Source organism: Mauremys mutica, chromosome 11 (assembly GCF_020497125.1).
Source record: "Mauremys mutica isolate MM-2020 ecotype Southern chromosome 11, ASM2049712v1, whole genome shotgun sequence".
Lineage (NCBI taxonomy): Eukaryota > Metazoa > Chordata > Testudines > Geoemydidae > Mauremys > Mauremys mutica.
The window spans coordinates 38,340,920-38,366,277 of NC_059082.1; the positions used below are offsets into that span (position 1 = coordinate 38,340,920).

Below are 25,358 nucleotides of genomic sequence, written 5' to 3' on the forward strand. Positions count from 1 at the left end.
AGCTTCCTGGCAGCAACGAATTAGCACTAAATGGCATAAGATTGCAGCAGCCTCATTTCTAATAGGGAAAAGGAGGCAAGTCCCAGAACAACATGCTTCATCTTTTCTTGAGTCAAGTGAACAGCCCACTCAGATCCAGCCGACAATCTCCTTGGGCTGCACTTCCACAGTAAAGCTAATGATGGCCACAAACCATACTGTAGAACTCTCTAGACCGTATTTGAGGGAAGCCAGGTGTACAGTCATTTTGCCTAAGTGCCGTGTCGACTGCATATGTCGCTTTTGCAATGAAAAGAAACATCCCATCTTCCATGGATGTAACTAGCATCAAGTAGAAGAAACATGTCTGGTCTATTTCAAAACATGCAAAACACCTCAGCTTCACAGCCATCAAACAACTCCTACGTATTACATCAGAATCTACAGTGACAAAGTTTGCAGATCGTTAATAGAGAGCGCAGTCAGTTCTCTGTCTGGCTTCTTGAACCAGCAAGATATTATCTTGTCGGATAGGCAGATAGGGTTTGCTATAGCATCCTAAAGACAAAAGGACAAGAGGAAGTTACTCACCTTGTGCAGTAACAATGATTCTTCCAGATATGTCCCCACTATAGGTGTATCTGCGCCCCTGCTCCTCTAATCAGAGATTTTAGTTAGCAGTGTCCATTCAACCCACACATGCGTTCTCCCTCCCTCGTGGTCTGCCTAGAGGCTACCTAGTACTGTGCAGGCGAAATCCCCTCAGGTCCTTCTCTACCGCAAAACCCCTTATGGAGAACACTAGAGGGAAGGAGGGTGGGTTGTGGAGCACCAATAGGGGGACACATCTCAAAGAACCATTCTTACCGCACAAAGTGAGTAACTACCTCTTCTTCTTCAAGTAGTGCCCCTTGGGTGCTCCACTGCAGGTGACTTTACAGCAGTATCCCCCATGGAGGGCCAAGGCTTCGGAGTGGTGTCTGTTACTACAGAGAGTACTGTGGAGTCAAAGATGGCATCAGAGGCCGAATCTCCAGTGATAGTATAATATTCTGCGAAAGTGTGGGTAGAGACCCAAGTCGCTGCTCTGCAGATCTCCAAGATAGGGACATCCTTAAGGAATACGACCAAGGTAGAAATTGACCTCGCAGAATGCGTATGGATTAAGGATGCAGGCAACAGGGTGCACCCTTGATAACAGTAATTAATACAACTCTTGACCCATTTGGATAGTCTTTGAGTCAATACTAATAATGCAGATAAGGAAGGGACAACTGCTCGCTTCGTTCAAGGCCAAAGACGGTTGAGAAGGAACTGAGGGGGGTTCGCTTGCACAGTGTTAGACAGGCTTGAGGCAAACCACGAGGGAGAGAGAACGCATGTATGGGCTGAATAGACACTGCTACCTAAAATTGCCGATTTGAGGCACAGGGGCGCAGATACACCTACAGTGGAGCACTCGTAGGAACACTACTCGAAGAACAACTTGCATTTGTCCTTGGAATAGTATCTCAGCTGTAGTCATCTTGTGTTCAGTAAACCTTTTACCTGTTATTTTGTACTGTATAATGTGAACTTTCTCCAGTACAGGCAAAATTTAATTCTGTTAGGTCTAGGGTGACCAGATGAGAGGGAGAAAATATCGGGACACATGGGGGGTGGGAGGGGAGAGTCCACCAGAGGAGCAGCAAGAGAAAAAAAAAAGCCAAGTGCTGCCGGCGGAGCAAGAAAAAAAAAAGGGGGGGGGGGCGAGTGCTGCTGGCGGAGTGAAATATCGGGACAAATTGCATCCCGCCCAAAGATTGGTCAGGATGCGGGACAAACACCTAAATATCGTGATGGTCCCAATTTTATCAGGACATCTGGTCACCTTAGTTAGGTCTTATCCCCTCCAAGCTTCCAAATGAAACCCTAAATGGCCTGTTTCATACATCTATGTTATTTTATTTCCCTCCCAAAAAAGCTAGCAGTCATAGAGTTGTAATCTTGTGTGTCATTGACCGATGGGATCTGTCTCCTGGGCCATATAATGCTCCTCCTGCTAAGTCAACACCTCCAGAGACATTCTAGACACTCACGTAGGTGAAGCCTGTAAGTCCAGCTGTATTTTACTCATTTACAGGCACTGTGGTTTTCCTTAGCACTAGGGTTCAGCCATTCAGAGTTTCTTGACCTGAATGGCACCTGTCCACACAAATTTCCTTTTGAGATTTTGTGTGCCTGCATCCCTAGCTCCACCCACTCTCCACTCATTTTTGAGGGGCACTGAACTGGTTATACCAGCATTGCATGTGCAGATTTGCATTCTCTTTGAAGATTCCTTAGGTGTCTAAAATTCTATGACCTTCCCTATCTAATGAGCACCTATCTCTGGTCCCAAAGTGCTTGGGTGTAAAGGGGGCTCTTGGGTAGTCTGTCTTACCCAAATGCAGGAGCTGCCTCCCTTCTTCCACCCACCCCAAGCTACTTGAGGTACCAGAAAACAGCATTGCCCCAAAAAAGACCTGTGGCTGAAACTGGAAGATAAATGTGTGAGTGTGGGAGGGTGGATGTCCATGTTATGCTTTTAGGTGAGGGAGTGAGGACTAGCAGGAAGAAAACAAACTTATCTGATCTCACAGCTGTCTTTCCAGACTACATCTAAAACACAGAAAGGAAGAGGAACTGAAGAGTGAGAAAGTGTGTCTGTGAGAGAGAGAGAGACAGAGAGATGGAGAGGCCATAAGCTGCAGGAGAGGAAGAAGAATCATGCATCAGGAAAAGGAGGAGGAAATATAAGGAAAGGGATGGCGAGTGAACACCATGAGAGAAGAGCCAGGGAGATGAAGAAGGATGTGAAGAGGGGGAGAGAGAGAGAGAGAGAGGTATAAGGAGGGAGCCAGGGAAAAGAGCAGGCATTATTAATTATTATTAGTAGTATTATTTTAATGCCTAGAAGCCCTATGTGACGTTGTGCAGTCTATATGGTTTTACAAATTTTAATAAGTGAATATAATATAACTGAGATATGTTTCATGCAAAAAGTCTCTTATAAGGTATCATTACAAAGCTTATAATCTACTGAGTGTGATCATTCTATTTGTATAAATGTACCACTCTTGTATCTGAAATTAGAAATATGAAATATAACTCTGACAGCCTATTGTAATTATGTAAAGTGTGGGCGATTAATGGTGGTTTGGAATCTTGATGACTCCCATTAACTAGGACTATTGACTGCAGATGGTTGTGTTTTACCTGTAAGTCTTCATGTATACGTGTGTGCTGGCAAGTGGGCAATGAAGTCTTGCAGTGACGTGATCAAGTCACCTGAACTGGAATCCATCTTTAACCTGGTGTCTTTCCATTGAGAAGGAGGGGTTGGGAACTCAGAGAGGGACAACGAATTCCCACCTTATGCAAAAGATACATAAAGGGGTGGAACAGAACAAAGGGAGGAAAGAAGCCATCATGAAGAATCCCCTAGCTACCACCTGAGCCAGAACAAGAGCTGTACCAGGGGAAAGAACTGTGCCCAGGCCTGGAAGGTGTCCAGTCTGAGGAAAAAACTTACTGAAGCATCTCTGAGGGTGAGATTATCTGTATTCAGTTTGATTAGACATAGATTTGTGCATTTTATTTTATTTTATTTTGCTTGGTGACTGACTTTGTTCTGTCTGTTACTACTTAGAACTACTTAAATCCTACTTTCTGTATTTAATAAAATCACTTTTTACTTATTAATTAACTCAGAGTATGTATTAATACCTGGGGGAGCAAACAACCATGCATCTCTCTCTATCAGTGTTATAGAGGGCGAACAATTTATGAGTTTACCCTGCATAAGCTTTATACAGGGTAAAACGGATTTATTTGGGTTTAGACCCCATAGGGAGTTGGGCATCTGAGTGCTAAAGACAAGCACACTTCTGTGAGCTGTTTTCAGGTAAACCTGCAGCTTTGGGGCAAGTAATTCAGACCCTGGGTCTTTGCTGGAGCAGACAGAAGCGTCTGGCTCAGCAAGACAGGGTGCTGGAGTCCTGACCTGGCAGGGAAAACAGGAGCAGAGGTAGTCTTAGGCTTTGGCTACACTTGCACTTTGAAGCGCTAAGTGTAGTCAAAGCGCCAGCGCTGGGAGAAAGCTCTCCCAGCGCTGTCCGTATACTCCACCTCCCTGTGGGGAATAACGTACAGCGCTGGGAGCCGCGGTCCCAGCGCTGGGGCTTTGACCACACTGGCGCTTTGCAGCGCCGCAATTTGCAGCGCTGGAGAGGGTGTGTTTTCACACCCTGCTGCAGCGCTGCAAATTTGTAAGTGTAGCCAAGCCCTTAGCATATCGAGTGGCAGCTCCCAAGAGGAGTTCTGTGATCTAACCTGTCACACCCTAGTCATGGATCGAGGCTCCATTTCACTAGGCGCTATACAAACACAGAACAACATGGTCCCTGCCCCAAAGAGCTTGCATGAAAAGGAAAACAGAATAGAGTTACAGTGGAAGCAATAGAGGGATAAGGAAAAAGAGCATGAAAGAAGTCCTCAGCCAGTATTCAGGGCAACTAATGGCCCAGATGCAGACAGTAACTCACCAGTAAGTTGTCACAGATGCCATTTGCTATTTTTGCCAGTGTATTTGCATCAAGAGGAGCCACTAGCATCAGGTCGGCCCAGCGCCTCAGGTCGATGTGGAGGACTGGGTCCGTACGTCCTTTCCACAGCTGCAGACAACAGAAGAGGCTGGATCACTGAACTCTCCTGAGACACTCACTCGTACACAGAGCGCTTGGCACTGTACCAATCCCACATGCATAAATGCCATGTCAAATCAGGGGGAAAGAGTAACATCCACACGGAGCAAGGCCCAATCACAATGGGCCTCTGAGACAGCAGTGCTGCTGCTGCTTCATATTTAACCCTTCTCTTGCTTCGCTCTTCCTATAGTTACTATTTATATTGTGGTAGCACCTAGAAACTCCAATCAAAGATCAGAGCCCCATTGTGCTAGTTGCTGTACAGACAAACATCAAGGAAACAGACTCTGCTTCAGAGAGCACTCAGTCTACATGTCAGACATCTACATAACCCTGCATGCCAGTTCAGGCTTCCCCATCCCATTCACCACAGGGCATCTGTGTTAGAAAAGCTTCCTGAAAATTTTACCCTGGTGACTATGCTGCATTGAACAACCCCGGCCAAAGTCCCATAGAATAGACTAGATGAGGCCAGCTAGGCCTTTCTCGCTCCAACCTTTGTAACTCTGATCATTCTGGTTTACCCAGAAGACTGCTCTGGAAATTCTCTGTGAGTCAGACATGGTGATTTCCTGCAATATCCTGGGCAAACCTTGCTGAATTAAGTTAAACCTTATTGAATTAAGTTTAAGTATCTTTGGAGCCCACTGTATTAAAAACGCAAAATGTGGGATTCACTAGGGTGAAGACTTGTAAACCTTGGGAAGTGTTGTGAACTTCAAAGGACTATTTTAAACAAAGTTAAGTGGGGTTCCTAGGAAGTATCTGGGGGGAAGTGTATAGGTCACAGTTCAGTGCAACTGCTCCTGTATTCCTCCTTTATGATCGAGCAAAGGAAATCCACTGTCAGGCTTCCAGATCTCCAGCCACCACATCTCTTGGATGGAGACACACATCTCTCTCCCTCCTGACCGGGGTTTTTCCAGACTGCACAGCTCTCTGCCTACACTTTGAGTTCCCCAGCAAGTCAGACTGCCTACGCTAGCTTGCTTTGCCTTTGCCTCAGAGGCAATAAACAGTGTAATTGCCGATAGGTATAAATTACAAAACAGCTTGTCCTCAGCAAGCACATTTATTCTTAAGGTGAAAGCACTACAGAGAAAACGTATTTAAAAAGTAAAAGAAACTACACATATGCGGCATACTAATCAGCTTACCGGAGATCACCTCAATTCCAACAAGGGCTCTGACGCGTGGTTGGTCCTTCAAACTCCACCACGGGGGTTTTCTGTGGTCACAAGTTCATATCAACTGTTAGCTCAGAACAAGCACACCCTGAATCTGATTGTCACCACTTTACACAGTTTGGGTCTTTGATCTGCAGAGACCGTAAATACCTAAGTACCCAGACAGTGGTCCCCTCCTCAGGATGAAGCTTCAAAAGGCTGGGTCTCTGTACAGCTGGAAGTGGTCATTTGCATTTACCAATCTGCAGGTATTTTCTAGAACCCCACTTATATTTGTTTGTCTGGCACATTGCTTAAAATATTTCTCTGAAGCTCATAACACTTCCCAAGGGTTACACTGGCCACGTCTCCCTCAGAAAAACTTACATATAATCTCACAATAACACATAAACTTCACATTTTAAATACAATAGACTGTAAACATACTTAAAAGGTTTAACTTAATCCAATCAGGTTTGTCCTGGATTTTGCAGGAAATTGCTATATCTGTCACACTCTGACCTCGATGGAGCATCTGAGCTGGTAAAATGTCAAGAGAAGCAGCAAATGAGATGAGGTGTCTTACCTCCAGAGGCCAGGCACGACCACAGGCCAGTGAGAGGTGTGCATCAGGGCCACAAACTGCTCACTCTATGAGTCACACACAACCACAACAGAGAGGCAGCATCCGGAATAACTAGTGCTCCCCACCCTTCCCAAAGTAGGGCTTTTCACTCTCTTTTTAGTTTTTAAGTACATTAAAGAGTCTCGCCTTCTTTTTAAAATGACTTTTTGTATTTAACTCTTCTGGAGCCAGATATAATGCAAGCAGAAGCTATGCAGGCTCCTCTCACACAGCTCTGTCAATGCACCTCAATCCTGACCTGCAACATCCCTTGCCCAGCTCTGCCAATGTATCTTAATCCTGATCTGCAGCATTCCCTGGTATTTCAGTACTGCAAGCCCATAGGGCACAGCAGGGCCGGTGCAAGGATATTTTGCGACCTAGGCGAAACTTCCACCTTGAGCCCCCCCTCCCCCCAATAAATCACATAGATTATACATTTAAATCAACACGGGGCTCCCAGCTGCAGAGGTGGCTGGGAGCCCCCAGGGCTCATGGGCAAATTAAAGGGCCCGGGGCAGGGACCGCTGCAGAGCTCCAGGCCCTTTAAATCCCCATCGCAGCTCCAGCTGGGATTTAAAGGGCTCGGGGGCTGGGGCCAGGATTTAAAGAGCTCGGAGCTCCTGCGGCTGGGGGGAGCTCCAAACCCTTTAAATCCCAGCCCCAGCCTGGCCGCCGGAGCTGCGGGCAGGATTTAAAGGGCTCTGGGCTCCCCGTAGCAGTGGGGAGCTCCGAGCCCTTTCAATCCCGGCCACGGAAGCCGGTGCAGTCCGGCACGGCGTACTGGCTCTTCCCGGTACGCCGTACCGGACCTTACCGCCTTACTTTCATCTCTGGTGGAGGCTGAGCCGAAACCCTGCTGTCACGCCTGTCGCCGGGCTTGTGCCACATGAGCACTAAGCAGAGCTCTGCCCAGCCGCCAGCACCCCCACCGGCAATGACAATAATTGCATGGAGCGGCCGCTGCGCTGGGAGAGGGAGTCTGAGCCGCATGTGTCAGCGCGTCGCTGGCAGCTCAGCCCAGGAACGGTGTAAAAAAATAAAATAAAATAATAATTTGGGAGCACCGCTTTTTGGCACCCCAGGCAACCGCCCAGTTTGCCTTAATGGTAGCACCGGTCCTGCGGCACACCCAATGCACCTCAATTCTGACCAGCAGCCCCTCTGCTATTCCAGACCTGGGCCCCAACAGAGCTCTGCCAATGCACCACAATGATCTCTGAAATGACTGGAAAGCTTTCTGTTCATTCCCACTAACATGCCTTTCTATGAAGGAAAGTAACATATGCTTGTGGGTGCAAAAACAGAGGACTGCTGACATGGTGATGAGCAGGTCCTTCTTGTACTCACTCACAGTATGTCTACACTACAAAATTAGGTTGAATTTATAGAAGTCGATTTTTTAGGAAGCAGTTTTATACAATCGATTGTGTGGGTCCCCACTAAGCGCATGAAGTCGGCAGAGTGCGTCCACAGTACCGAGGCTAGCGTCGACTTTTGGAGCACTGCACTGTGGGTAGCAATCCCACAGTTCCCGCAGTCTCCGCCACCCATTGGAATTCTGGGTTGAGCTCCCACTGCCTGATGGGGCAAAAACATTGTCGCGGGTGGTTTTGGGTACATGTCGTCAGTCGCCCCTCCCTCCGTGAGAACAACGGCAGACAATCGTTTTGCGCCTTTTTTCTGCGCAGACGCCACACCATGGCAAGCGTGCAGCCCGCTCAGCTGCCACTGTTGTGTCCTGGGTGCTGCTGGCAACAGACGGTGCAGTAGGGCTGCAAACCATCATCACGCATCCACTGCCACTCTGCTCTCCTGCAGACGCCATACCATGGAAAGCATGGAGCCCACTCAGATCACCACAGCAGTTATGAGCACTATAAACACCTCATGCATTATCCTGCAGTATGTGCAGAACCAGAACCTGCAAAAGCAGGTGAGGAGGCGACAGCAACGCGGTGATGAGAGTGATGAGGACATGGACACAGACTTCTCTCAAAGCAGGGGCCCTGGCAATTTGGACATCATGGTGGCAATGGGGCAGGCTCATGCCGTGGAATGCTGATTCTGGGCCTGGGAAACAAGCACAGACTGGTGGGACCGCATAGTGTTGCAGGTCTGGGATGATTCCCAGTGGCTGTGAAACTTTCGCATGCGTAAGGGCACTTTCATGCAACTTTGTGACTTGCTTTCCCCCGCCCTGAAGCGCAAGAATACCAAGATGAGAGCAGCCCTCACAGTTCACAAGCGAGTGGCGATAGCCCTGTGGAAGCTTGCAACGCCAGACAGCTACCGGTCAGTCAGGCATCAATTTAATAGAATCATAGAAGTGTAGGACTGGAAGGGACCTTGAAAGGTCATTGAGTCCACGCCCCTGCCTTCACAGCAGGACCAAGTACCATCCCTGACAGATTTTTGCCCCAGATCCCTAAATGGTCCCCTCAAGGACTGAACTCACAACCCTGGGTTTATCAGGCCAATGCTCAAACCACTGAGCTATCCGTCGCTGAAGGGAAACTGCTGTTGTGTGTTCACACTGTCAGCTGCCTGTGCAATAGCGTGTTCACACTTGTGGCACTTGCAGCGGTATTCAGAGCAGTGCAGTCTGGGCAGCTATCCCACAGATCATCTCTTCCTCTTCTGCCGCTAAGAGTTGTGGGAAGGCAGCAGGGGTAATGGAGCATCCTGGGTCCTCTCCCAATGCCCGGGATGCATTGCTTTGCATCCCAGCAATCCCTGTGCTTCCGTCTAGATTTGGCGCCATCTTTCAACGCTCTGCCTCTTCAGTCTGCAGGAATGGATTCCACACTGTTAACCAATATGCTGCTCGCTCTCACTAACACATCACGAGTGGCAGTGGAGTTATTCCTTAAACTACAAAGGCAAGATGACATTGATCTCGCCACATGTAGTAGCTACAACACGAGATTGCTGGTTTCCTGAGCCCAAAAGGAGCGTTCCACTGTGGTCAGCACCTCCATGAATGCCACGAGCACTGAGTGGTGGGATCACATTGTGATGCACATCTGGGATGACGAGAAGTGGCTGCAGAACTTTCGGATGAGGAAAGCCACATTCATGGGACTGTGTGATGAGCTCGCCCCAGCCCTGCAGCTCAAGGACACAAGAATGAGAGCTGCCCTGTCGTTGGAGAAGCACATGGCAATTGCACTGTGGAAGCTGGCTACTCCAGACTGCTACTGATTGGTCGCTAACCAGTTTGGACTGGGAAAGTCAACCGTTGGACTCATGTTGACGGAACTGTGCAGAGCCATTAATCACATCCTGCTCTGAAAGACCATAACTCTGGGCAACATGCGTGACAATGTGGATGGTTTTGCCCAAATGGACTTCCCTAACTGCGGAGGTGTGCTAGATGGCACGCATATTCCAATTCTGGCACTAAACCACCTAGCTATCGAGTACATTAATCAGAGGGAGTATTTTTCAATGCTTCTCCAGGCACTTGTGGATCATGGTTGGCATTTCACGGACATTAACGTAGGCTGGTCCAGAAAGGTGCATGACATACGCATGTTTTGGAACACTGGCCTGTTGAGGAAGCTGCAAGCAGGGACTTTCTTCCCGGACCAGAAGATCACCACAGGGGAAGTCGAAATCCTGGGAGACCCTGCCTAACCCTTAATGCCGTGGCTTATGAAGCCAGACACAGGGCACCTTGACAGCAACAAGGAGCGGTTCAACAACAGGATGAGCAAGTGCAGAATGACGGTTGAGTGTGCTTTTGGCTGTCTAAGGGCATGCTGGCGCTGCTTATATGGGAGGCTCGACCTGGCTCATGACAATATTCCTATGTTTATAGCCGTGTGCTGTATGCTCCAAATTTGTGAAGGGACGGGTGAAAGCTTCACTCAGGGTTGGACTGCTGAGGCTCAGCGCCTGGAGGCTGAATTTGAACAGAGAGAGATCAGGGCTATTAGAGGGGCGCAGGTGGGGCCATAAGAATCAGGAATGCCTTGAGGCAGAAATTTGAAGCTGAAATCCACTAATATTTGTTGCTATGCTCGGGAGTGCAGTGCTTGTAATGCTAGGAGGTGATTGTGATTGGTGCAGACGATGCACTATGAAGGTTTAAGAAAACTGCCTGTTGCTTTGCAGGCCTCTGTTTGTTTTCACAATTAATGGAATAAAGATGGCTTTCAAACCAAAACAATTCTTTTATTAAAAAAAAACAATTGGAGGAGAGAGACTAACAAAAAACACATCAGGACTGTGGAGGATGGGGAAAAGGAGGGTCCCAGGAGGAGGTGGGGTCCCGGGATGGTTAAAGATTTGTGTATGTCCAGGTATCATATGCAACCTTGTCCTTTGGAGTACAGTGCAGTGGGTATTGTACTTCAGCAGGGCTAAACTGCAGAGGGACGGGTGTTGAGTGCAGTGGGTACTGGGAGGCCACAGGGCTGGACTGTGACAGGGCAGGAGTGAAATGCAGCGAGTACAGACTGGAGCCAGGAGGTTGATAAGAGTGTGTTGGCGGTGTCTGGGGGGGTGCATGGGTAAGAGTTTTACGACAGCAGCTGCAGGGGAGGGCAGGCACAGAACTACTCGGTTTGTAGTGCTAGTAGTGCCTGAAGCGTGTGCACTTGGCGCTCCATAACTTCTAAGAGCAGCTCCGTGGCTTCGTTCTGGTGCGCCACGTTCTCCTTTCAGTCCCTCTTCTTGCTGTCCCAACACTCGTTCAGTTCTTGTTTTTCGGCCGCAGAGTGCATCGTGACATCACGCAGAAAGTCCTCTTTAGTTCTTTATGGCCGCTTTCTAATTCTGCACAGCCGTTCAGCCGGCGATAACAAAGAGGGAGGCTGGGCTCCCGAGATCATCTCTGTGAAACCAAAATGCAACACTTTACAGTAGCAGTATTGTTTGCAACACACAGAACACTGATTCATTGATTTAAAAGACAGCCACTATTCACATACCTGTCACTAACTGGCTGACCCCAGGCAAACACGCATGAGCCACAAGACCCCCAAAATGGTGAGTAACCGCAGAGGCAGGGGAAATCAGTGTTCCAAGACCGTACTGTACACTGGGCATGTGGCTCTTGGGGAGAGCCAGCATGGGGGGGGGACCCTTATAATCATTCCTGTCCCCCCATTTTCCACAAGCTGTGTTCATTATGGAAGATATTTTGCTGATGAGGGTGAGCAGGGAATCAAGGGACAGTCTTCTCCAAGACTGCAGCTTCCACCCTGGCCCTTATGCAGCTTGCCTGTGTGCAGCAATGGTCCCGCCCCAGTGACGGCAGAGTGGCGCAGAAAAGTTACCTTTAACAAGGCAAGAAACAATGCAGCTCTGCCAAAGAACCTACGGCAGAGGATTGCCCCGTATCTCCATGAGAGTTTTGTGGAGATCTCTGAGGCAGATTCCTGTGAAGTGCGGGAGTCAATCAACACCCTATTCCGCCACTCAGACTAGGCATGTGGTGGTACGCACATCATACAGACACAAGCCTGCTTTCAGCAACCGTCCTGCCCACAACAACTCGCTCCGGCGATTCCCAAAATCAAAGCCACATACCAGGGGCCTCCTCTCCTGTTTGTACTCCAACAAGCTCCAACAGCTGTGACTGGCTTGCCTCCTCCGGGGTAGAGAAGAGCTCCTGGCTGCATGCATCTCTGACCTCCGAGTCGTCATCCACCTCTGGGTCCCCCCACTCCACATCCTCATCCAAGATTTCCTCCTCCTGGCTCATTCCACTCTCGACTGGCATGCAAGCCATCGAAGTATCCATAATGGCCTTCACAGTGGAGGTGAGATTGCCACCGAGTATTGCATCCAGCTCTTTGTAGAACCGGCAGCTCATGGGCACAGCACCGGAGCAGCGGTTTGCCTCCCGCGCCTTGTGGTAGGCATTCTGCAGCTCCTTCATTTTGCCCCTGCACTGCAATGTGTCCCAGTCATGGCCCCTTTCTATCGTGCATCGTGAAATCTGTTGTGACAACGTTCCTCCTCTATCTTGGTGGGTCCTGCGCTTATTGGCAGATTTGTTTGCCTCAGGAGATTCACCATGTGGGTCAGGGAACAGCCCAGAGACCTTCCCCTCTAGTAGAACCCACAGCCCAGGTCTATTCCTCCTGTGTCTGATCAGGAATTGGGAGGTTTGGGGGGAACCCGGGCCCGCCCTCTACTCCAGGTTCCAGCCCAGGGCCCTGTGGACTGACGCTGTCTAGAGTGCCTCCTGGAACAGCTGCACAACAGCTACAACTGTGTCTGTATCTCCTGGTGTCTGATAACGCTTGTACTCCTCAGTCCTCCAGCCTTCCCACTCCCAGCTCCTAGTGCCTCTTGATCCCAGCTACTTGCATGCATGCTACAAACTGAAGTGAGGTCCTTTTTAAACTCAGGTGCCCTGATTAGCCAGCCTATTCTAATTGATTCTAGCAGTTTCTTCTTAATTGACTCCAGGTGTCCTAATTAGCCTGCCTGCCTTAATTGGTTCCAGAAAGTTCCTGCTTGTTCTGGAACTGTCCCTGTTACCTTCCCCAGGGAAAAGGGATCTACTTAATCTGGGACTAATATATCTGCCTTCTAACACTCTCCTGCATCCATCTGGCCTGACCCTGTCACACTGTCCATAAGTATCATAATTCCTACGGCTGGAGCGCAGCTGGGACTGGACAGCCTCCTCTCCCCAAATGCTGATGAGGTCCAGCAGCTCAGCACTGCTCCAAGCAGGAGATCACCTGGTGTGTGGAGCAGGCATGGTCACCTGGAAAGATACGCTAAGACCACTGCACACATCACAGAGCAAACAGGAAGGGGACTTTCAAAATTCCCAAGGAGTTTAAGGGGTGGGGCAAGGCAGTAGAGCTCAAACTGATGGCCAGAGAGGTGAGAACAGGCATTGTGGGACACCCCCCAAAGGCCAATCGCAGTGCTGTAATCGAACAGAGTGTCTACACTGGCACCATGGTGCTGTAGCCCCGGCGCAGAAAGCTGTATGCCTCTCGTTGGGGTAGGTTTTTTAAAGCGCTGCAACTGCGCAGTTTCTGCTCGCTAAGTGGCTTGGCAGCATGTACACCTCGGGAGTTACACCACAGAAAGCTGCTTTACTGCGCAGAAACTTGCCAGTGTAGACAAGGCCTTGGTTTAACATCTCCTCTAAAGTACTGTACCTTTGATAAAACATCCCTCTCCCACAGTGCTGCACTAACTCACTACGGTTATTCTACACCGCAGCTGGGTGCAAGCTTCCCAGCATGGGTAGACAATAGACTCACACTAGCGAGACTTGAGCTAGCATGCTAAGAATAGCTGCGTGGATCTTGTGGCTCTGGCAGAGACTCAGGCTAGACACTCCAGCTCAAACCCACCCAACCCCTAGATTTGAGCTTGGGTGGCTAGCCCAAGCCTCTGCAGGAGCTGCAACATCCACACACTATTATTAGCGTGCTACCTTGAGCCCCACTAGCATGAGTCTGTTTATCCGGGCTGGAAAGCTCACTCCCAGCTGCAGTGTAGACACCTCAGAAGAGTCCAGGTCCTGAAATGGGACTTCCGTCCACATTATCTGACTTGACCCTTCCCTAAATCCTTCATTATATGACTTTACCCTTCTCTAGCAGCTTCTATCTGAAGATGTCTCAGAGCACCTTGCAAACATTCATGAACTAAGGACCTGTCTATACTGGAAAGTTTTGCACAGCTATCACAACAAACACCCAATGTAGACACGGTGCACTGGTGTCAAAAGTGACACGCACCAGTTCAGTTTATGCTAGTGCAAGCCGCCTTTTAGATTGGTGCAAGACACCTACATCACTAAGATTTGCACCAGTCCAACTACATTGGTATGGCTACACCAGTACAAACAACCTCAGTGTAGACAACTGCATGTGGGTTATAGGAAAGCATTTTACAGAAGGAGAAACTGAGGCACTGTAATGAGGTGGAGTGGCCTCCCACGGACCCGGAGGGGGAGGAGCCCCTCACTGAGCCCTGGTGGGCGGAACCAGGGCATGCTCACCCCTCCCGCCAGAAGTCAGTAGGAGGGACAGGAAGTATAAAAGGTGGGTCTGGGCACTTAGTTGGGCTGTAGCCACCAGAGGAGCCAGATGCCTCTTGCTTGCTCCCAAGCTGGGAGACTGCTGCAGGCCCCTGGGGAGCTGAGAACTGGCCAGAGCTGCATACTGACCAGACCACACCACAGAGGAGTTGTCGGGACTATTGCAGGCCTTCTACCCTGACGATCTGGACAATCCTCTACAGACCCAAGTACACCCCGAGGAGGAGTTAGGAAGTGGCCCAGGGACAGCTAACCCTAGTGCGGTTCATTGTTGCCGTAGACTCAGTCAGCATGTTGCAGTCAGGATCCCCACTGACCCAGTGGCAGACCCCTCTGCCGCTGTTAGGGCCCTGGGCCAGGATGCAGTGGAGTGGGTGGGCCTGCGTTCCCCCTGCCATCCGAGCCCCTGGGGTGGTGGTCTCCTCCTCTCTAGGCTAAGAGGCCAGTGCTTGTCAGGCATCCGCCAGAGCTAGGATGCCCGAACCCCTGAACACAAGCCAAAGCTATAGACTCTCAATGCCCTGCCCTGAGTGAGCCAAACCTGAGCCATTCTTTTTGGGTGACAGATCTGAGGAACTATCCCAAATTGAGGTGTCATTAGAGGAGGTTTTAGAACAAATTGATAAACTAAACAGTAATAAGTCTCCAGGACTTGATGGTATTCACCCAAGAGTTCTGAAGGAACTCAAATGTGAAATTGCAGGACTACTAACTGTCATCTGTAACCTATCATTTAAATCAGCTTCTGTACCAAATGACTGGAGGATAGTTAATGTGACGCCAATTTTTAAAAAGGGCTCCAGAGGTGACCCTGGCAACTACAGGCCAGTAAGCCTCACTTCAGTACCAGGCAAATTGGTTGAAACTATTATAAAGAACAAAATTGTCAGACACAGATGAACATAATTTGTTGGGAAATAGTTAACATGGTTTTTGTAAAGGAAATCATGCCTCACCAATCTATTATAATTCTTTGAGGTCAAAAAGTATGCGGACAAAGGAGATCCAGTGGATATAGTGTATTTAGAATTTCAGAAAGCCTTTGAAAAGGTGCCTCACTAAAAGCTTTTAAGCAAAATAAGCAGTCATGGGATAAGAGGGAAGGTTCTTTCACAGATTGGTAACTGGTTAAAAGATAGGAAACAAAGGGTAGGAATAAATGGTCAGTTTTCAGAATGGAGACAGGTAAATAGTGGTGTCCCCCAGGGTCTGTATTGGGCCCAGTCCTATTTAACATATTCATAAACGATCTGGAAAAAGGGGCAAACAGTGAGGTGGCAAAATTTGCAAATGATACAAAACTACTCAAGATAGTTAAGTCCCAGGCAGACAGCGAAGAGCTACAAAAAGATCTCACAAAACTGGGTGACTGGGCAACAAAATGATCCACCAGAGTACGCAGCCCCACCCCCCAGAGTGCTGCTTTACCGTGTTATATCTGAATTCGTGTTATATTGGGTTGCGTTATATTGGGGTAGAGGTGTAGCAGGTTTAAAACAAACACAAGAAAGTTTTTTCACGCAACACACTGTCAACCTCTGGAACTCCTTTCCAGAGGGTGTTATGAAGGCCAATACCATAACGGGGTTCAAAAGGGAGCTAGATAGATTCATGCAAGATCTTAGCTATGGCTATTAGCCAGAATGGGCAGAAATGGTGTCCCTAGCCTCTGTTTGCCAGAAGCTGGGATTGGGTGACAGGGCATGAATCACTTGATGATTACCTGTCTGTTCATTCCCTTTGGGGCACCTGCCATTGGCCACTGTCAGAGGACAGGATACTGGGCTTGATGAATCTTTGGTCTGACCCAGTATGGCCATTCTTGCGTTCTTATGACTAAGGGCCTGGCCTCCCTACCTATGTTTTGTTGCTGGGCCCTTACCACAGGCCTGAGCTATAGACTTGAGCGGTAGACTGTTGTCACCCCACTAATGCCCCACGGTAGGAGACAAACAGACACGTAATGAGGCGGAGTGGCCTCCCACGGACCCGGATGGGGAGGAGCCCCCGCCACTAAACCACTACAGGCACAGAGAGGTAAAGTGACTCACCCAAGGTCACAAGAATGAGTCAGTGGCAGAGCCAGGAATAGAACCCAGATCTCAGTCTCGCAGCCCTAATCATAAGATGATAAAGAATAGGACAGAGCAGCTCACTCATGCAGCACAAACTGCTGCCTCCGGCTGCCAAAAATACAATTTGGAACTATTTTTCACCACACAAGCCATCTGTTTTGATTGGCTGGATTTCATGTTATGATCCAGGACTAAGAAGAAAGGCTGTTCAGTGCCATAGTCTCCAATCAGAAATCCTAACTAGTATTAAATTACAAGAGGAAAAAGAATGGGAGGGACCCATCCAAAACAGCAAAATACTAAAGTTGTGAATGAGATAGAACTCTGCAATGAAACTGGGCACAGATGAACTTTTTCTCCTGGTGCCCAGGCATCGGATCTGAGGCTGGGAATCTAGAACTTCTATTACACTCCATATGATGTATAATAAGCCTGGGAAATTCAGTGGTGCTGGAGGTTATTGAGTCATATGCTGAAGGTAGATTTTAAACAGGGCTGGATAATTTTATGACTATTAATAATGTCTGTAGATTTGCAGGCTAAGATAATGATGGGGGTAATCAAGCTGCTGCCCTCTAAGTTGGGCAAGGCATAATGATTGCATAACATCTGCACCCACTGCTCTTCAGTGGTTTCCTACCCACTTCCAGCTGCTATTCAGGGAGATGGGGATAGCTCTTAAGTCCTGAGTGGTCAGAGACCACCTCTTACCCTACACTCCCTCCCTCGTCCATCTGGGTGTCATGTGGTTCTCTGGCATAGTGAGGGCAACCTTTGTTTTAATACTTGGTTTCTAGTGTAGTTGAGACCATGTAATTTGGGAACTGTGCTACAGTCCTAGGTCATCACAAACAAAAAATGTGACAACATACAGATGTTCCCTAACCGTGCCGGAAAATTGAACTGGCACAATTCGACCTATAGTGTAGAGGGAGTGTGACCGATAGACCCAGATACAGGAAGTGACCAGTCCTTACCTAGACCCAGCAGTCTTAGAAGCACATGGGATCCAGTGGTTGTGTCTTCTCACAACATACTGGTGTCTGTCCAGAGAGGGGAACAGGGCCAGGTTGTGGCACTACCCATTAACAATCTTTCCTTTCTTCCACACTGAGTCGTTCCTGTCTATTTAGACTGTAAGCTCTAGGACAGCGCATGTCTATTATGTGTTTGTACAGTGCCTACCACAATGAGGCTATGATATTGGTTGGGACCACTTAACACTACTGTAATAATAATAAATACCACCATCACCACCATCCAGAGAGGGCAACATCATATTATTTGCATGTTTTTAATACTCCGTAATTGGATTCAAAGGCTCTGTAAAAGTGAATGAAATCAGTCCATCAGCCTCATGCTGAAAAACTGATCACTTGGAGGGGACCTGGAAGGAATTCTTTTACTACACCAAATCCAGCATCTGCACAACTGACCAAGTGCATTATGGAGGGAGAGGGTTTTGCCTTGCTCTGAAGTATCCACTATTGGCCATTTCTGGAAGACTAGGTCAACTGAATGAACAAACAAATCCTATATAAAAAGTGAAGCTGGCATGGGAATTAGTTGTCCCCAGCAACCATAGAGAATGGATCAGATGGGGTAGAAGAGGGATACTGACCTGCCATTCCTCAATGTCACTGTAGAGGGTTACAGGAATCTCCTGGGGGTTGTAGAAATGTTTTGCCCTCTCGGTTGTTACCACACGCACTTTCAGCTAACGAGAGAAAAGGAGGAGGAGAGACAAACAATTACCTTTCATAACATAAAAGCCCTGAGCCAGGCAAGGGAAGGAAGACTTGGGTGGCAAAGAGTTTTATATCAGGCCCTCACACCAAGACTTCACCCTACTACTCATATTTGCATAACCACTTCCAGTCACCGCTGAAAGGTCAGGCACCAACAGGTGCAATGCAAGCCAGATACTCATTTCTGTTCTTCACATGAGCAGGCTGGGCCTTAGTCATTTGGTTCCTAGCATATGCAAATAACCAACCAGCAGTTGGGCCAGTGAAGATGACCGAAACAGACAAAAGAGAGGCGTGGTTTAGAAAAGAGGGCTGCCAGGAAAAACAAAGCTCCATACAAGAGCCTTGTCTGATCAAGAGATGTGTATGGAAAGAGGCTGTGAAAGTGCCTGGCTCTGGAAGGCCCTATTAAGCAGGGCACCTCATGGCCGTGGACAAGAAGACACCATAAGAAAACTTTTTGTTTCCTAGGGCTATTTCTGTCTGGCAGGATTTTTGTTCATCAGTCTATGTCTAACTACACCTGCTGCATTTGCAATCAAACTGCATGCAAACAGTCTGTCACCCATGCGAAATTATGGGTGTAACTCAATGGTTTTAACTACAAGGAGGCTTTTCTCAAATTCTCTGGCTGTTGTCCTACAACCAATGAGGATGCACACTTACTACCTATTATGGAGTGTGATGCTGGCATACCAGGTGCCAGCTCATGCCAAGATCCCCATGCCTCAACTGAATACTTACAAATACATGGTTGAAATCAGTCAGGCTCACCTGTGTGTTAGTATTGTTAAAATAAGTACTAGAATAAGAATGCATTTAGTGTTTAGATTTTATGAAATGCTTGTAAGTTGCTGCAAGCATTAATCTCACTTATCATATCTGTATCCCATATCACAAGATAATATTTGAGTGTTTTCACTGTAACCCTCTGTGTAAATCACCAGATGGGAGAGAGACATTAACTAGTGTAAAGTGATTATCTCCAATAGAAAGTGGCCAACAAGGAAGGCCCATCAACAGCAGATGGACTAGAGTGGAACATTGAAGAGGACAAAAGACTTTGTTCTTTACTTATGATGGCCAGTATATGCTAGCATTTCCTGCCATTATGTCCACCAGTGGTGGAAGAATTTGAAGAAAACCTCTGTGTAGGCACATCCATAGTAATATACTTGATTATGGGCTAAGTGTATTCATCATGCTAGCTGCTATACACCTCTGTTGTCACCAAAAGCTGCTGACCATCTCCAACAGCAGCAGTTGAGGCTTGGGAACAGGTTAACCTATCTCCCCAACAGTGACTGTTTTATAGTCTGTTTTATCTTCCTAGCAATGACAATTCTAGGCTCATCTTCCTCCACCCTTGTTACCTAGGATGACCTGGGGCAGTGGAAAATTCCAGCTCCCAAACTTCAGGGTCTTTGATCACTTTTGCTGTTTATTTCAGAATCTAAGGAGGGCTGGTCTACATATAGAAATGTACATGTATATACTATGCAGGTATATTTATACTGATACAGGTGTAGCAGTACATCATACTGGATTGACAGTCTTATTCTGGAATAAAAGTGATTTTTTCCAGTTTAGTTTATGTTGCTTTGAAAGTGGCAATGTCAAAGCATAGTTGGGGCACATACCTATGAACTGCAATCTAACAAGCAAGCAGCTAGCTGGAGTCAGCCAGCACTATCTGAGTGCATGTCTTTCAGCTCTTCCTCCTCCAGGCTGGGTTCTGTGGTTGCTTGTTCTTCATAGCAGGGCACTATCCAGTTATTCTGCATCATACTCTGGGACATTATGCTCTTTCTGCAATGTTTGCTCATTTTCCATAGCTTTCATTTGAAATCACACACATTTCTGGCCCTTTCCAGTGTCAAAATCATTTTCAGAGCAACAACCACAGTTTCCCCATTAACCTCACTTTGCACAAAACTGTTTCCAGCCAAACAGCGGCAGCAAAGGTGCTAACTGCACTATCTGCTACCCTATTTGCCTCAATGAGGTGTTTACCTCAGAGCCTACACAGCCTATTTAAATGCTGATTTTATACATATATATCTTCCTTCTGTATTTTCCACTACATGCATCCGATGAAGTGAGCTGTAGCCCACGAAAGATTATGCTACAATAAATTTATTAGTCTCTAAGGTGCAACAAGTACTCCTATTCTTTTTGATTTTATACAGTAACTGCATTCTTTAGGCTTGTCTACAAGGTGTGTCAATGTGCCCCGGAGGGGTGTAAATTGTAGAGCATTCTAAAATGTTGTGCTGAAACTGCCCCATGTAGACCTGGCTGACACACTCTAAGGGCTTGGCTACACTTGAGAGTTACAGCACTTGTGGTGGCTTTACAGCGCTGCAACTCACTCCCCGTCCACACTGGCAAGGCACATACAGCACTGTATCTCCCTGGCTACAGCGCTGGTTGTACTCCACCTCGACGAGAGGAATAAAGAGAACAGGGCTGCTCTTGCAGCACTGGGGTGCCAGTGTAAACAGTGATTAATCTTACTACGCTGTAACTGACCTCCGGAACCTTCCCATAATGCTTTTAAGTAAAGATAACATTCTGTTTTGTTGTGATGCCTCTCTTTGTTTTGTTGTGAACTCGGGGCTCCCGGAGCTGCTTATCTAAAAAACAAACACAGCTACTCTTTGCTCGAGCAGAGGCAGGTAGGGGGATCCCTTTGGAATGTCCACAGCTAGTGTTTGCTTGAGGAAAGAAGCAGCCTGGCGGGCGGGGGGGGGGGGGTCCGTTTTGGAGCAGCTGCTTATCTGCTCTGTGAGGAAAAAAATAAAGAAGGCTATTTGCATTTAGTGAATGAGAGAGGGTGGGAAGGGGTTGGAACTTGCAAGGCAGGGAGCTGACACAGTGTCAGCTTCAAAAATCCACTCTCTCTCTCTCCCCCACGCTCCCTGTCACGCTCCACCCCACCCCCCACTGAAAAGCACGTTGCAGCCACTTGAACGCTGGGATAGCTGCCCATAATGCACCACTCCCAACACCGCTGCAAATGTGGCCACACTGCAGCGCTGGTAGCTGTCAGTGTGGCCACACTGCAGCGCTTTCCCTACACAGCTGTACAAAGACAGCTTTAACTCCCAGCACTGTACAGCTGCAAGTGTAGCCAAACCCTAAAAGGTACTTAGCGTGTGTTGATGTAGTCCCAATGTTAACATGCACTAGGAATCTTTTGGAGCGAGCTAGCATAACTGTGGCCAGATCTATACTATACACTTTAGCCAGAATACTAATATTGGATGAGATTTTTATGACATTTCTATATTAATAAAAGCCTTGGCTTAACCATAAAATATTGGGTTCAATGCAGGAATCACTGGGTGCACTTCTCCTTGTTCAGTAACCGGTATAGACTAGACCAGCAAAAGCACTGTTTTGCTGCTATAAGCTGCAACTACACTAAGGCTATGTCTACAACGCACTTTCGGCAGTAAACCTTTTGTCAGTCGGGGTGTGGAAAAAAAAAAACAACACTCCTGACCGACAAAAATTTTACTGACAAAAAGCATCGGTGTGGATGGCGCTTTATCAGCAGAAGACGCTCTCCCAACGACAAAGCTACCGCCCCTCGTTGGAGGTGGTTTTATTTTGTCGGCAGGAGAGCTTTTTTTCCTGGCTAATGAAGAGCGGCTACACTGCACACCTTACAGCGGCACGGCTGTAGCAACACACCTGTCACTCTAAGGTACACAGTGTAGACACTGCCTTAGAGGGTTTGCTGGTATAGCTATAACTAAACTTTCTAGTGTACACAAGGCCTACACTGGTTAGGGGTATGATATATTAATTATTAGTAGTATTGCCAATGTAGTTATACCAGTAGAAGCTCTAGTGTATATGCAGTTATACCAATATAAAGGTGCCTTATAGCAATATAGTTTATTTCAGTTCCTGAACCAAAATAAGCTATATAGTGATATAAGAATTTTCATACTGATATAATTGTGTACACAACCAGAGTTTTTTTGCTGCTTTAACTGTACCGGTACAGGTAAGGCAGAAAACCTTTATAGTGTAGACAAGCCCTTCGAAACAAACACATAGCTGCAGCCAAGGCACTTTTAAAAACCACTCTTGCTCTGCCATTTCTTTCACAGATTTTAAGGCCAAAAGGGACCATTCTGATCATCTAGTTTGACCTCCTGTATAGCAGAGGCCAGAGAAGTGCACCCAGTGATTCGTGCATTTAACCCAATATTTATAGTTAAGCTAGGGTGCATCTTTTCAAAAGACATTCAATCATGATTTTAAAACTCCAAGTGATGGAGAATTTTAACACATTCCTGGGTAAGCTGTTCCAATGATTAACTATTCCCACTGTTAAATTATTTTCTGCAGGGATGGGCTCGTTGCTTACTCATCCTAAGTGGGACTTTCATGTCCCTCTACCTAAGTTGGAAAGAGATCAGTATTCCCTCCTTTCCATATATCTGTAACAGCCTCTGTTTGCCTTTATAACAGTTGTGTTGCTTGATTTTAGGGGATTAATATTATTATTTATATAAGTTAAAAGGCTTGCCAGTTGATCTGATCAGAAGATATGGTTCTTGTCCCAAAATCAGGCTACACAGAATCTTGCAAGAACCCCTCAGGATGTATGACAAGGACACTTATGCTGAGAAAACAATACAGCCGTAGAGACTTTTACTGACATAAGTGGAAAAGTAATCAAATGGAAAGTAATCACCCAGAATTAAAAAGGAAATAGTACTGTTTTGGAGGTACATGTGGTATCCTTTACTATAAAACTTCCTAGATTAACACACACTCATCCTTCCTTGAGAACCTGATGGTAAGAGACAAAGGACCAGCCTCATTTCCAGCATGCCAAAAAGAGTCCGATTGTCCAGGTTCCTCAATGCTTGAGTGGAAAGTGAAAAATTTAGGGGAAGCTAGAGAGCTAGAAAGCCAGGAAACTAAGCCAAAAAAGACCCAAGAAAAAACTAACCTAACCCTAATCATGGTGGTTTGCCCTCTTATGTGCCCAACCTTCCACGTCCAATTTCTTCACCCACATCAAATCGGGGTGCTCATTCTCACATCTGTTATTTCTGGCCTGAATCGGTTTGGTGGTTATAGCCATGTTCTTTGTGGTGTACCTGTTAACTTTATAGCGCACAATCGCTTGGCAACTTCTCTATGCCAAAGGTCACAAACATGTGTACGCTAACTTGCTTTAGCTCATCATACAGGATGTGGCCTGTAGGTTTCTTCCGTTACTGCAAAAAAATACTCTAATACAAAGCTATAAAGCTATTATCAACAAACCTATAAGAAAGGATATAAGCAAGCAAGCAAGCAAGCAGGCTAGCCCTATGGGCTACAAAAGACATTCAGTCATGCTTTAAAAACTCCAAGTGATAGAGAATTTAACACATTCCAATGATTAATTATTCCCACTGTTAAATTCTTTTCTGCAGGGATGGGCTCCTTGCTTACTCATCCTAATTAGGCCTGGTCTACACTATGCGTTTAGGTCAAATTTAGCCACGCTAAATCAAATTAAGCCTGCACCGGTCCACACAACAAAGCCATTTACTTCGGCATAAAGGGCTCTTAAAATCGATTTCTGTACTCCTCCCCGACGAGGGGAGTAGCGCTAAAAATCGACACTGCCGGTTCGAATTAGGATTAGTGTGGCCGCAAATCGACGGTATTGGCCTCCGGGAGCTATCCCACAGTGCACCATTGTGACCGCTCTGGACAGCAATCTGAACTCGGATGCACTGGCCAGGTAGACAGGAAAAGCCCCACGAACTTTTGAATTTCATTTCCTGTTTGCCCAGCGTGGAGAGCTGATCAGCACAGGTGATCATGCAGAACTCATCAGCACAGGTAACCATGCAGTCCGAGAATCGAAAAAGCTACAGCATGGATTGTACGGGAGATACTTGATCTGATCGCTATATGAGGAGAGGATTCCGTGCTAGCAGAACTACGTTCCAAAAAACGTAATGCCAAAACATTTGAAAAAGTCTCCAAGGGCATGTTGGAGAGAGGACACCATAGGGACTCACTACAGTGTTGCGTGAAAGTTAAGGAGCTCAGGCAAGCATACCAGAAAACCAAAGAAGCAAATGGACGGTCCGGTGCAGAGCCGCAGACATGCTGCTTCTACGCTGAGCTGCATGCAATTCTAGGGGGGGCTGCCACCACTACCCCACCCCTGACTATGGATTGCGAGGAGGGGGTACTCTCAGCCATGCCTGAGGATTTTGCAGACAGGGAAGATGAGGAGGAGGACGAGCTTGTGGAGAGCACACAGCACACTGTTCTCCCCAACAGCCAGGATCTTTTTCTCAGCCTGACTGAAGTAGCCTCCCAACCCTCCCAAGGCAGTATCCTGGACCATGAAGCCATGGAAGGGACCTCTGGTGCGTGTACCTTTGTAATTATTACACATGGTTTAAAAGCAAACTTTTTTAATGATTAATTTGCCCTGAGGACTTGATATGCATTCGCAGCCAGTACAGCTAATGGAAAAGTCTGTTAACGTGTCTGGGGATGGAGCGGAAATCCTCCAGGGACATCTCCATGAAGCTCTCCTGAAGGTTACTCCAAAAGCCTTTGCAGAAGGTTTCAGGGCAGTGCTCCTTATTCCGTCCTCCACGGTAGGACACTTTACCATGCCATGCTAGTAGCAAGTAATTTGGTATCACTGCATGACAAAGCATGGCAGCGTATAGTCCCGGTGTTTGCTGGCATTCAAGCAACATCCGTTCTTTATCTCTCTGTGTTATCCTCAGGACAGTGATATCGTTCATGGTAACCTGGTTGAAAGACGGGAATTTTAATTAAGGGGACAGAGGTGGCTGTTCCTATGGGGCTGTTTGCCTGTGGCTGAAAAGAAATCCTTCCCTGCAGCTAGCCGGGGTGGCGGGGGCATTGACGCTGAGCTGTTTGGGTTTGGCTAGCAAGGATCTTCCCTGATAACAGCCTCGCGGTGGGGGGAGGGGTAAAGTAATCATCCCAGAGAATTGGAAGG

General features: G+C 47.3%; 1 protein-coding gene across 14 annotated transcripts in view; it reads right to left on the reverse strand.

Annotated features, from left to right (window-relative positions):
* Positions 1-25,358, reverse strand: part of PPCDC (phosphopantothenoylcysteine decarboxylase) — a 56,902-nt gene that overhangs the window by 6,947 nt on the left and 24,597 nt on the right. For 12 of the 14 annotated variants that reach the window (XM_044980434.1, XM_044980426.1, XM_044980433.1 and 9 more), the window contains 2 exons: positions 18,220-18,315; positions 4,545-4,673 (listed from right to left, as the gene is read on the reverse strand). In XM_044980434.1, the coding sequence (XP_044836369.1) occupies positions 4,545-4,673; positions 18,220-18,315 (225 nt within the window). Of the gene's footprint in view, positions 1-4,544; positions 4,674-5,863; positions 5,935-18,219; positions 18,316-25,358 lie in introns of those variants that run through there. The other 2 variants (XM_044980439.1, XM_044980438.1) reach the window with 2 other exon arrangements.